At 39.0% G+C, this 12253-nt stretch overlaps 1 protein-coding gene across 1 annotated transcript in view; it reads left to right on the top strand.

Annotated features, from left to right (window-relative positions):
• Nucleotides 1–12253, top strand: part of USP43 (ubiquitin specific peptidase 43) — a 104616-nt gene that overhangs the window by 70001 nt on the left and 22362 nt on the right. The window contains exon 4 of the mRNA XM_088468722.1: nucleotides 2233–2325. Coding sequence (XP_088324848.1) covers nucleotides 2233–2325 — 93 coding nt within the window. The remainder of the gene's footprint in view (nucleotides 1–2232; nucleotides 2326–12253) is intronic.

The following is a 12253-nucleotide window of genomic DNA, read 5'->3' as shown; positions in this document are numbered from 1 at the left end:
ATAAAATGTATACAAATAAAGTATAGGTTGTATTCTGTTTGATTCTTGATTGTTATAATTTTACCTCAGCGCTCTACCTATGTATAGTATATCGTCTAAATAAATGAATAGATGTTGGTCTTTCTTAAAAAAAAAATTTTATTTATCAATTTTTTTTTTTTAAAACCAACATCTATTCATTTATTTAGACGATATACTATACATAGGTAGAGCGCTGAGGTAAAATTATAACAATCAAGAATCCATATGTAAATTGAGGGTGGTTACCTCATATGCCTACAGCTGCCCCCGACACAAGGTTTATTTATTCTTAGAGCGCTGGTGCACACATGCAATAACATTTCGTGTATTCTGTTTAAAGAGTTATAATTTAAAATAAACGGTATATATACAAATAAATTAAACAGTTTTATGGAATATACATAATGACAGATTTAGAAGCATATGCTGAAATATTATTATTTTTTTAGATCAAAAAATTGTAGTCCTCGCTGTTTAGGGCAATTTTTTTCTGATCTGATGATTGTATAGAGCTGATTGCAAATGTCTCGCATTGTATGTTAACAGAATGAGAAGTCCACTGAGCTTAATTATGCACCTAAGAGAATGCCAACATATGTCAAGTGACTTTTTGAACTTGTTAGCAAAATAAATGTATTCTATTGAATAAAATAAAATAGAAGCTTGCAATTGTAAGTGCATTGAGTTGTTATGTGTAATGGTTGTGATATGGTTGGGACTAGGACTAACATATAGCCAATCAGTGTACTAGAATGGGAACTAGTTAGAACTATAGAAAATTCTCAAAACAAACGTTAATAGATATAGCTGCAATACAAAAAGATGTGTGACTTGCGCCTCTGCGTACACACACACAAACACACCTCTTTTTTCCTTCCCCCAACATTTCCTCTCCCACTCTGTCCTCTCTATTGTTATCTCTCTTTCCCTCCCTGACCTCTCCTTTCCCTACGCCACTGTCTCTATCTATCACAGTCTGTCTCCTCACTCTTTCCTGTGCATCTCTGACATACGTGGGAGGGTTTATGGGTCAGACTAAAGCGGGCCATACATCAGCGCTGCAATTCCCTGATCCCCCAATGCCGATCCGATCTGTCAATCGGTTATCAAAACTGTTGATCGGCGGTCATTGATCAGCGCCAGTCCACCAGGGAATAGGGGAGATTCTGCATGTTAAAATTCTCTGACTCACCGATCCCACTTATCTTTTGGTTGGGATCGACAAGTCAGGGAAATCCAACATGTTAGATTTCCTCGATGCCCCGACCCAGGCGCTCTAAGATCGGGGAATTGCAGCAATCAGACACAGATGTATGGGCCCCATATCTGTCATTATATTATCAGCAGTCAACATTATTATGTAAATATCCATAAATAGTGTATTGTAATGTTCCAATGCTGAAATAATAAACCTCTGGTTCCTGTTACAGTTACAGTTCTTTATGGTATCTTTAGTACATTAGTGTGAGACCTCCTAAAGGGCATTCATTATTTAGTTCCCTGGCAATTGTTCAGTCAACAACTATCTGTTGATCTCCTTTCAAATATCTCTATGGTATGGGCAGTGTGCAGGGGCATTACATGTTTTGTTAATGTTAGGAGGACTTCATGTAAACAAAAATGAAAAAAAAAAAAAAAAACAAGCAGAAAAGTGACTTAAATACAATTATAGCTAAAGAAAATACTATATTCTTCAGCAATTTTACTGAGTTGGCAGGCTGCATTCTCATGATTATTGGCACTGCCCATAAAATGGCTGCGTTGACGGTGTGACGATGAGTACACTTAAAATATTTTACTGTCAAAAATTCTTAACATGGCATTTTACTTCATAAATGTTATTTAAACCTGTTAAACCTGTTCTCAAAAAGTCATTCATATATTGAGACTTTAGCAGTACAGTACTATAAACTCACGTTTTTAAAACCATGTTGTCTGTGGTCAGCTTTTGAGAATGTGTACAGTATTTAATGCAATTGATACATTTACCATCCAGTAGTGGATAATGCTGTCAAAGCAAGACAGAAATGGTGACTCAGACCTTGCCCCAACAGTGGATAACAAGATGACACAACTGTAATTACCCGTCACCAGACACCTTGTCTGCCTACATATCCTCTAAATATAGCGTTGTCTGTTTGTGTTTTTGTGTGTATAAATGCATGCTGCACATAGGATCATCAGCATTTATTGTCTTATGTGTACTTTCAGATCTTCGCTAACCTGTCCGCACTGCCACAAGCAGAGTGACACCTTTGACCCTTTCCTTTGTGTTTCCTTGCCCATCCCACTGCGACAGACCAGGTAAATGGCTCTTTATGACTCCTAAACCCAATTTGGGACCAATGATTAATGCAGTAAGCTGAGCAGTCAGCAACATTATTGCAAAATGGCTGCTCTAAGGTTTTTCTCACACAATTTCTCTATATATTATATATGGGGAATGTATATGGGGAAAGAATTGTAGCATTGCTTTGGCTGCAGAAAGCAAACTTCATACACATTCTGTAGATAAAGAGAAGCAGGAGACACACAAACCTTATCTTAATGCTCTATTCTTACCTCACCTTTACAGCAGATGCTGGCTATCTGCTGACCTACTATTTAACTCCTCCTCAAATCCTGTCCCATGTAAGAGTGTAAAATACAATGTTACCTCTGAAAAATGTAATAACAAATTATAATGACAGTGAGAACTGTGTGAAATAAACAGGCATAATTTTATATATATTTCTTTTTCCCTTTAAAGGTATTTGGGGGTGGAGGGACACAAACTTGGTGCCTGTCACTTCATTGTGATGGCTTTGTAGTCACTGCCTAATGAGTTGCTTCATGATATTTCTTTTATCTACATGGTTATTCCTTTATTCCATTCAAGGATTGCCTAATGATGTGATAGATGTAGACAGCAGACATATCTCTTGCAGGTGTTGGAGGACTGGTGCACAGAAGCACAGTGCTGACTGCATCTATCTGCAGCACTTTCCAGCTGCTCTGATTGGCTGATTGCGTATTGGCACCTCCACCTGATTACCTGATAGCCCTAAATCTGCAACATCACAGCTAAATTGTATGAACTTAAGGCCCCCATACATCAGAGATTGATTGCAGCAATCGTGTAAGTTGCAATCGATTGTGTATAAAAATCTTTCCCTTTTTCAATCGATTGCAGATTGCAGAATTGCCACAATTGATTGAAAAAGGGAAAGATTTTTATACACAATCGATTGCAAATTAGACGATTGCTGCAATCAATCTCTGATGTATGGGAGCCTTTACATCAGTATATATTATTACTTAATTGACTTTTCCATTTTGACTACTGCAGAAAAGTTATGTCCCAATTTCTTTTTAAAAGTAGAAACAACACATATAGTTAATGTAATTTAATTATTATTTGTGTTTTGCAATTATTTCTTGTATGTATTTACATATGTGGAAAACATTCTCTGCTGTGTAAATAACATGACATTATTATTGCATTATTTGCATACAAATAGGGTAATGTGACTTTATACACTTTCTCTATATTTTTATTTGTCTGTGTTTGGTTTCTAGTCTATGCAGTCGTGGGGTGTAAGTATAAACACTTGTTACTCCCGACATGGCGCCTGTGCGAGTGTTGTACAGCTGGATGTATTCTGAGATGTATATGACTAAACATATGCTGTGCCTTTGCTTTCATGTCTCTATTAAAAGCGCAAATGTATCCAACTCCACATAAGCCCCAGTGTACATACATTTGACTGTTTCAATAGGTTGTACTAATGAAAGTTGTAGAGGGCACTGTAGTAAAGTACAGAGGCATAACCAGAACATTGTGGGCTTCATAGCAACATTTTGGAGGGACCTCTCCCCAATGCTTCTAGTAGTGCCCTTGTTCATTTTGTGCCCCATAGTAGTGCCCTAGTTCATTTTATGCACCATACAGTTATAGTGTCCTAGTTTATTTTAGGCCCCATAGTCAGGGCTATCTCTTCCATTGAGCTTATTGGGCAATTGCCCAAGGGCCCGAAGCTTGTAGGTGCCTACAAACCTCCCCCCCTGTAGCCTCGGCCAGTTTATAAATTTGTGATATTTTTATAATCCGGCCGCCAGTGCACTGTATTCTGATCTAACCTCCCCCACCCAATCCCCCACCCCGGTGACGAGTACTCACCTCAGTCCCAGTTTCACTTCTTCCGCCGGCTTCAGACCAGTCAGACAGAGTCTCTCTGCATGTGTGGGAGATCTGATGGGCATGCAGGAGGGTTTAATTTTATTGACCATTTAAAAAAATTTCCCGTGTTTGGGTGGGTAGGGGCCCCAGTGCATTGCTTTGCCCAGGCCCCACACTGCTGTTAAGACAACCCTGCCCATAGTAGTGCCGTAGTTCACATTATACCACAGAGTGCCACCAGTTCATATTAATCCTCCAGTTCGCAATATGTCACATTGTAGTGCTGCCAGTACATATTATGGCACACAGAGCTTCCAGTTCACATTATGCCACAAAGTGGGCAGGGACCAACTAGCTCCTACCTGAGGGGATACTTCCTAATGCAGGAAATTCCACTTTGAGCAGAGCTCTTCCTAATTTAGGCACTCCATCACACTGTCCCTTTCTGGGGCCATCCTAATCTCAGAGCTCAATTCTCACCCCCTAACTTCATAAAGGCTATAAACAAGGAAAAAATTTCTCTGCAACAGTGCCGGGTTTACTGATTAACTCAGGTGTATGGGAGATGGATCATATCAGTGAGGAGCTTTACTCAGAGACAGAGGGCCTTACTCAATTGGCGGCAAAAAGTTTTGCCGATGATATTTTGCCAGTGGAAACTTATCCCCGTATTCAATTGTTGTAACTTTTTGCCGGTGCGATAACGCATTGCAATGTACCCAGCCGAAAAGTTTTGCCTATGAATAGCGGGTGGAAAAAAGTGCAGAATTGTGTTTTTGGGGTGAAAAGGTGGGGTGCACCCTTAGGACAGGTCCCCAAAGGTAAACTGCATAAAAAAATATTTAAAAAATGTAAAGAACAAGCCAAAAAATTAATTTGAAAAAGGGGGCGAAAAAGTACAAAGTTGGGGTACAAACTTAAAAACTAACGAAATAGACTTTGGGGGGGTCTGCAAGTATGGGGAGGTGTTTTTTTTATTGCAGGTGCTTGCTGAAGGTGCGTTTTTAAGACCTCACCTTTTCAAATTTTAACCATGCTTGCACCCATTTTCATGTACCCCAAATTTGCTGGGACTAGTTATTTTCACACAAAAAACTGCTAAATGCTATTCTTCACCACTTGTGCAAAGACGCAAATTAGTAGCTAATGAGAGCATTTAAGTACCCCAAATAGCTTCGGCAGGGCTAATCGGGGGTATCTACCATGATCCCCAACGTTAGTGCATCTTTTGGGGGGTGTGAGGCTGATTTCCCCAAATCTGACAGCACTTTTCGCCTGTTTGAGTTTCACCGGGACGCGGGGACGCATGCGATACTTTTTCGCATGCAAAACCAGCGATGTAAGCGAAAACTCCGGCATGCGAAAAGTACAGGACTTTTCGCGGCTAATTGAATTTGGCTCAGAGATTGTTCCCCCTTTTCAGGCACGGTAATCTCAGGAATTTGGTAAACCACTATATGAGCTGGGTCCGGGGCCCCCTTAGTCTCTGGGCCCCATAAAAATGGGACCCCTCACACCCGCTATAGTTACGTCAATGAAAGTGTTTGTTTGTTTTTTAAATGCGATTTTAAAACCCATTATCAATTGGATGTAGGTTTGCTAATCTGTAGTTTGCATAAAATCATATCCAATTTGTCATATATTTAATAGAGGCTGTGTAGTTTGGAAGAAAGTGCATGTTGTTTGTAGCAAAGCGCCAGTTTTTCAAGAAAACGTTTTTCACAAATTGCTTGCTCCTGATTTAACATTTTGCAATGTGTCTGACATTGATCTCTATATATCTTAACATATGTCTCTTAGGAGAGGCCTACCTTTGTGTGTACTATAAGACAGATTTTTGGGGCTGTATATTAGTGATACACTATAATTTGGGCACTTTTTTATAGCCACCAGTAGTTATGTGATTTGATCAGTCTCACAATGACAATCATGCCTAAAAAATGTGTCTCCTTGTGCAAGCGCTTGATACATTGATGATGATACAAGTATGTTGGATGATCTAATGATTTGTTTGACAGTCTGCCAGTTTGATAAAATGTTGCTTAATGTGCAGTTTTACTGGTACATAATTTACATTTATACTGGTACATTAAAGTGCAGTGTTACTGGTACATAATGTACATTTATACTGGTACACTAAAGTGCAGTGTTACTGGTACATAATGTACATTTATACTGGTACACTAAAGTGCAGTGTTACTGGTACATAATGTACATTTATACTGGTACACTAAAGTGCAGTGTTACTGGTACATAATGTACATTTATACTGGTACACTAAAGTGCAGTGTTACTGGTACATAATGTACATTTATACTGGTACACTAAAGTGCAGTTTTACTGGTACATAATGTACATTTATACTGGTACACTAAAGTGCAGTGTTACTGGTACATAATGTACATTTATACTGGTACATTAAAGTGCAGTGTTACTGGTACATAATGTACATTTATACTGGTACACTAAAGTGCAGTTTTACTGGTACATAATGTACATTTATACTGGTACACTAAAGTGCAGTTTTACTGGTACATAATGTACATTTATACTGGTACACTAAAGTGCAGTGTTGAAAAAAAATAAAAACCTCACGTTGTTACATTCTCCACCCCCATAATTTCCTTATAAACATAGTGTATTTTTCACACACAGAGGAAATGTATCAAATCTACTAAAGAGGACTGGTGGAGAAGTTGCCCATAGCTCCTAGCTATCATTTTATAGAATGTACTTGATAAATGATAGGTAGTATATGATTGGTTGCTATGGGCAACTTCTCCACTTGTCCTCTTTAGAAAGTTTGATACACCTCCCACATAAAGACACTCATTTATAGTTGGGAGCAAATCCAGCTAAAGCATGCACATTTTCAGCTAGATAAACTAGATTAGGGGTGCAAATACAATTTTGTAATTTGTGCATGTGCATATGCTCAATGCACTTGGCTTGTAATAACCATATCATTTGCAGAAGAAAGTGCATTATTCCATGTAATATAAAAGGAAAATTGACTCACATGGGTTAATATTTATGCTATATGGGAGATACTAATGTTTTTTAGTAAAACATACATTTTTGTAATCAAGATTTAATTAGCCAGAAGTGTAAAGTAGCAGATAAGAAATTCATAAAATAAGAGTGCGTGCAGAGAATTCACGCCAAGTGGGTAGGTGGTCTGTAATTAGAACAACAAAAGAAAATTATACAGGACACCGAGAGAGAGAGAGAACGGTTCAGCTAATTACAGTGTGCTGATGCCCATAATACCTCAAGATGTAACTGACTCCCACTCACGTCTCACTGTCTAGATAAGAGACGAAGGTGTTAACTGTAGGAACTGTGGATTGAAGATGAGTTTGTGTGTTATTAAGCATTTTACTGTGAATTATAGTCCACTAATTACTATAATTCAGTGTCATTAGTATTTACCATTTTTTTCACATTACACGTACGGTTGTACGGATTGCTATACTGTATATGTAACTTTCCTGAATTGAGATACAATCTAGTTTTTGCTTTTGGGATGAAATGGAAATCAATCCAGAGTTGCTGAAAGTCCTTGACGGTGCCTTTAACAACTTGGCTACTTCTTCCCTTCAGTAAAGGCCATTTATTAAAGTACATATTTAGCTGGAGCTTTTGTACAGCCTAGCGCATTTATTGGTGCACACCCTGATCTATTTATCTATCCACACGCACAAAAACACTAATATAGAATTTGTGAATTTGTTTATGTTAGGCCTGTTTACTAAAGTAAATTTGTAGGATATCCCCCAAAAACACCCTTTTTCTGGAGATATCTGCAGATTTATAGAATTCCCTGAAGGTATTTGCATTCCGGAGACTGGCCCCGGTAGCTAACGCTTTCTTGAGGTGGCGTTAGTTGCTGTTGCCTACAATCCCTCCCTGGCACTCTCCACTCAGACCACACATGCACAGTAGCACTGAAGGAGAAGTGGATTAGAGTTATGTATAGATCGCTGCTAAAAACAGAGCTTGCATCAGGGAGTGAAAGAACAGAGTGCCGCTTCACCTATTGTATGCAGTATTCCATCCATTCTATATGTTACCCATTTGCCCTTATTGACCCGGGTCCATCTTCTACAGGGCAATAGGAATCTGCATAATATTACCACCTGATGGTACGTGCTTACTGCTGTATTTTTCATATGTTTTTACTTATAATAAATAGCTGTTTTTCATGGTACTGGATGACGGTCTTTTCTTTTACCTTGTCCTATTATGACTTGAAAGTCCCCACATTCAGTTAAGGACCACAGATCGAGGTTTCTGAAGATAAAGATTCCTTTATATGTCCATACAACGTGCTTACAAGTAAGCATACATGTACGGAACTCCACACAAGACTTATCCTCATTCACATCTGGGTGATTCATACCGGAGTTGGGACGATATAAAGCCGGGAGAAGATCTTCATAGATCACCATATTCTGCTCATATTCACATTCCCGGGTGGCTACATTATACAGTGACGTTATTACACTATACTGTGTTTTCCATTTCTTCTTTTTTATACCGGAGAATTACCTATACCGAAGGACATGGAACAGTTCCCTTGATGGACTTATTGTTGACTTGTTGGAACAATCCAGAGCACAAGTGAGGTTGATTTGTTTTGTTATATGCTATTAGATATAAGGTGGTGACTTATTATTAACCCCTGCAGCATTGGAGTGCAACGCCATAGGGTTTATACATTTTTTTGTTTGTATTAGATCCCCTTCAGTTAATGTGCCTGGAACACATGCAAAGCTCTCCCATCGTATACCAAAGATAAGGGATAACATTGCAACATTGTCTATTATAAAAATGGGGACTGCACTGAGCAATGTAATGTATGTTTGTATGTAAATCAGAGTAAAATCGGACCACACATTTCTAATGAAGAGTAACCTCAGCTACAGCCCTGGGGGTAATTAGGAGTATATACAACTATGCATTAAGGTACCCATCCGTCTGCGATGGATTGCTGCAATCCTGCGATGCGATCGGAAATGCAGATCTTCTGGGTGGAAAATACAAGGCATCTAACAGGTTGGTTCAAATAGACACAGTCCAGCCTCTAACAACTGGTGGTCTCTGGTTTCCCGCCTCATGCAAATCCTAACAGTTGGTCATATAATGTACATTTTGTTGCTTGAAGTCTCTGCGGTCCATAAGTTGAGAATGCCTGTTGAGATCTCTACATCGATGTTACCGGAATACTGTTGAGAGAGTACGCATCAGTACAATACCAAACATGGCTTACTTATCACATTTAAAACCTTAGTTACAAAATAATCTTTATTACATAGCAATTATAGTAAATGTGCATACTTGAATCTTATACCTTAAAGCTTATGGAACCTTGTATGTGAATATGTAATGTGTGAGTATGTGGGGTTTGATGTAAAGACGCTAGTTAACTTGGGGCAGATGCGTGTGCATGAAGCTAATATTCGGCGTTTTAATACAGGATCTTATGTATTCGCTAATATGCGACTAGTTAACTGCGCAATTGTGCGTATTAATGTGTGTATGAGAAATGGTGTAAGATGCAATCGCATGATGCTAATAGTAATATCGCCACATGTACTAAAGTGTGAGTTTATCTAAAATGGCGCTTGGGCGGCCATTCGCAAAATGGCATCTTGCGATTTCATTTCCAAGATGGCGTCTTGCGGCCAGTCGCAAGATGGCGTCGATGCGATTCAATTTTAAACTGATCTTGTCTCAGCCAATAATCCAGCTTTGACAGTCCACTCTTTGATAGCGAACAACATGCTATCACAATCTGATTTTAAAATATAATATTTAGGCTTACATTTATATACTATTTAGTGTTATTATGGGATGGCACAAGGTGGTTCTTAATCCATCAATAATGTGTCTCTGAGTGGGGACATAAAACTACTATTATACGCACACCGCGGATCTTGGAAGATCATGTGAAAGGTGTGGGGATACACCAGTCCTATAAAGGCAGTCTTGAAGGGGAAATTTGAGACTTTACATTATCTGAGGTGTTTTAAAATAACATTTCAATAATACATTCTATGCATGTCTAAATATAATACATTAAATGATGGTATTTCCTAGTTCAGGGTTGTAATGCAGTTCTATATTTACCTCAGTATTCATACTGACCATCATCATAATTTTGTTCTTTCGTTTTACTCTATTTTACATTTTCCACACTTCAACACAATAGGAACACACCGGACACATATGCCAATTATTATGATGACAATCAGTATAAGGATTAAGAATTTGCCTATGCTGGCGATCACTTCCTGGACCCATTCCCCTCGACCTGAGAACCATTTCACTGGGTTCAGCCATGAAACCCATCCTTCTATCTTCTCCCCTACTTCAGCCACTGCAGAATTTCATCCATCTTCCGGTCTATCACTTCCTTAGGGTCGCTGGTATCATTGGTGACATAGGTGCAACATTTTACTCCAAATTGGGTGGCCAACATTACGCAATACCCTCCAGTAACAGCAGTTAAATAATTTAATAGTAGCCTGTGTTGCACCAGTTCTTTCTTGTACGCTTGCAATTCTCTCCCTGTATACCTGAATGTGTCATCGTACATCTTGGTGATATTATCTATTAATTTAGGAAGTTCCTGAATATATCTAAAATTTAATGTACCCCGAGCGATCCTGGTGGGATCCAATGCGACTAAAACGTGAAAGCCAGTTGTCTCACTAATTAACTGAGTGGCTTTATGCACGTCACCAGGTATCATATTTCGTTTGCCTCTGTGTTCATATTGCATGTGAAGATATGGTGATGGTGTGTTTTTATGTATACCAAACATTTCAACATGTGTGAGGGTCATAACTTCTGGGACTACTCTTCCCAGGTAACACAAACCTTCTGAACTCGGGGAGAGTCACTTATACACTTTTCTTCCACATATAAAATATACATTATCAGGGAGAACATAAGGAATGGTATGCATCAATATCATTAAGCACATTTCCCTTGCAAACAATCCTATTTCTGGGTCTTCCATCTGGTACATGCAAGTCTCTGGCTGTATTATTTTAACACAATAACCATCTGGTACCTTACCAATAATTTCTTTGGTGGAACTCAATGCATACCGGTACTTAAAATGTCTCCCACTAGATTTAATTGAGCGTAACAGATCATGGTTTATGGACTCATTATCAGCTCTTTGTGAGAAGGTCATCGTCTGATTATTCCCTGTCACTTCCCAACTCCCGGGTTTATTGGGGTTAGTTATGTTTAAACACAAAAGTGATCTATCTACTTGGAATTGATAGAGTTTGAAATGAGGTGGTTTGGATGAGAGGAATTTTCCATCCAATGTCTTCCCTTTCTGTAATTCTAAAATTTCCGTGATATTCAGCGGAAATGGCACCAACCCTACATTATGCTGTCCCTGTGGCACATGTGAAAACACCCAGCAATCAGTTTGATTTAACACTTTGCCTACCATGCTATGATAATCCTCTAAAGGATACCCACCCCAGTACGGGTTATATTTAGGCTGGCACCGTTGGATACAGTTCTCATCAACTAGGGACCCACAAAGCTCACAAATACAGGAATCTTCAGACGATAAACCTCCACACCGTCCCCGAGTATCCGGAATAACAGCTCTCTTAGCAATAACAGTACTAAGATTGGTCAGACACTCCCCTGATTGGCATTACACTGTGAAATGAGTGCCCCTGTCACTCTCAATGATTTTAGGGATACCGTACCTGCATACAAATTCCTGAACTATTTTCTTGGCAGTAAATGCAGCAGTATTAGTGGCCGTTGGGTAGGCCTCAACCCAATTAGAAAATACATCACTGCACACTAATACATACTTAAGATTCCTGCAGGGTGGTAATTGGATGAAATCAACTTGTATCACCTGGAAAGGTCCATCAGCCGGTGGAATGTGGGACGGTTCGGTAGCGATCGCTTTCCCTATGTTCTTCCTCAAGCAGGTCAGACAGGACATTGCTATCTTTTCTGCTTGTGAAGAAAAACCTGGTGCGCACCAGTATGCTATCACCAACTTGCACATACCTTCTTGAGTGA

Source organism: Taudactylus pleione, unplaced genomic scaffold (assembly GCF_031769625.1).
Source record: "Taudactylus pleione unplaced genomic scaffold, aTauple2 ptg000012l, whole genome shotgun sequence".
Taxonomy (NCBI): Eukaryota; Metazoa; Chordata; class Amphibia; order Anura; family Myobatrachidae; genus Taudactylus; species Taudactylus pleione.
Note: the sequence above shows the minus strand (reverse complement) of the source record. Positions and strands in the feature narration are given on the sequence as shown.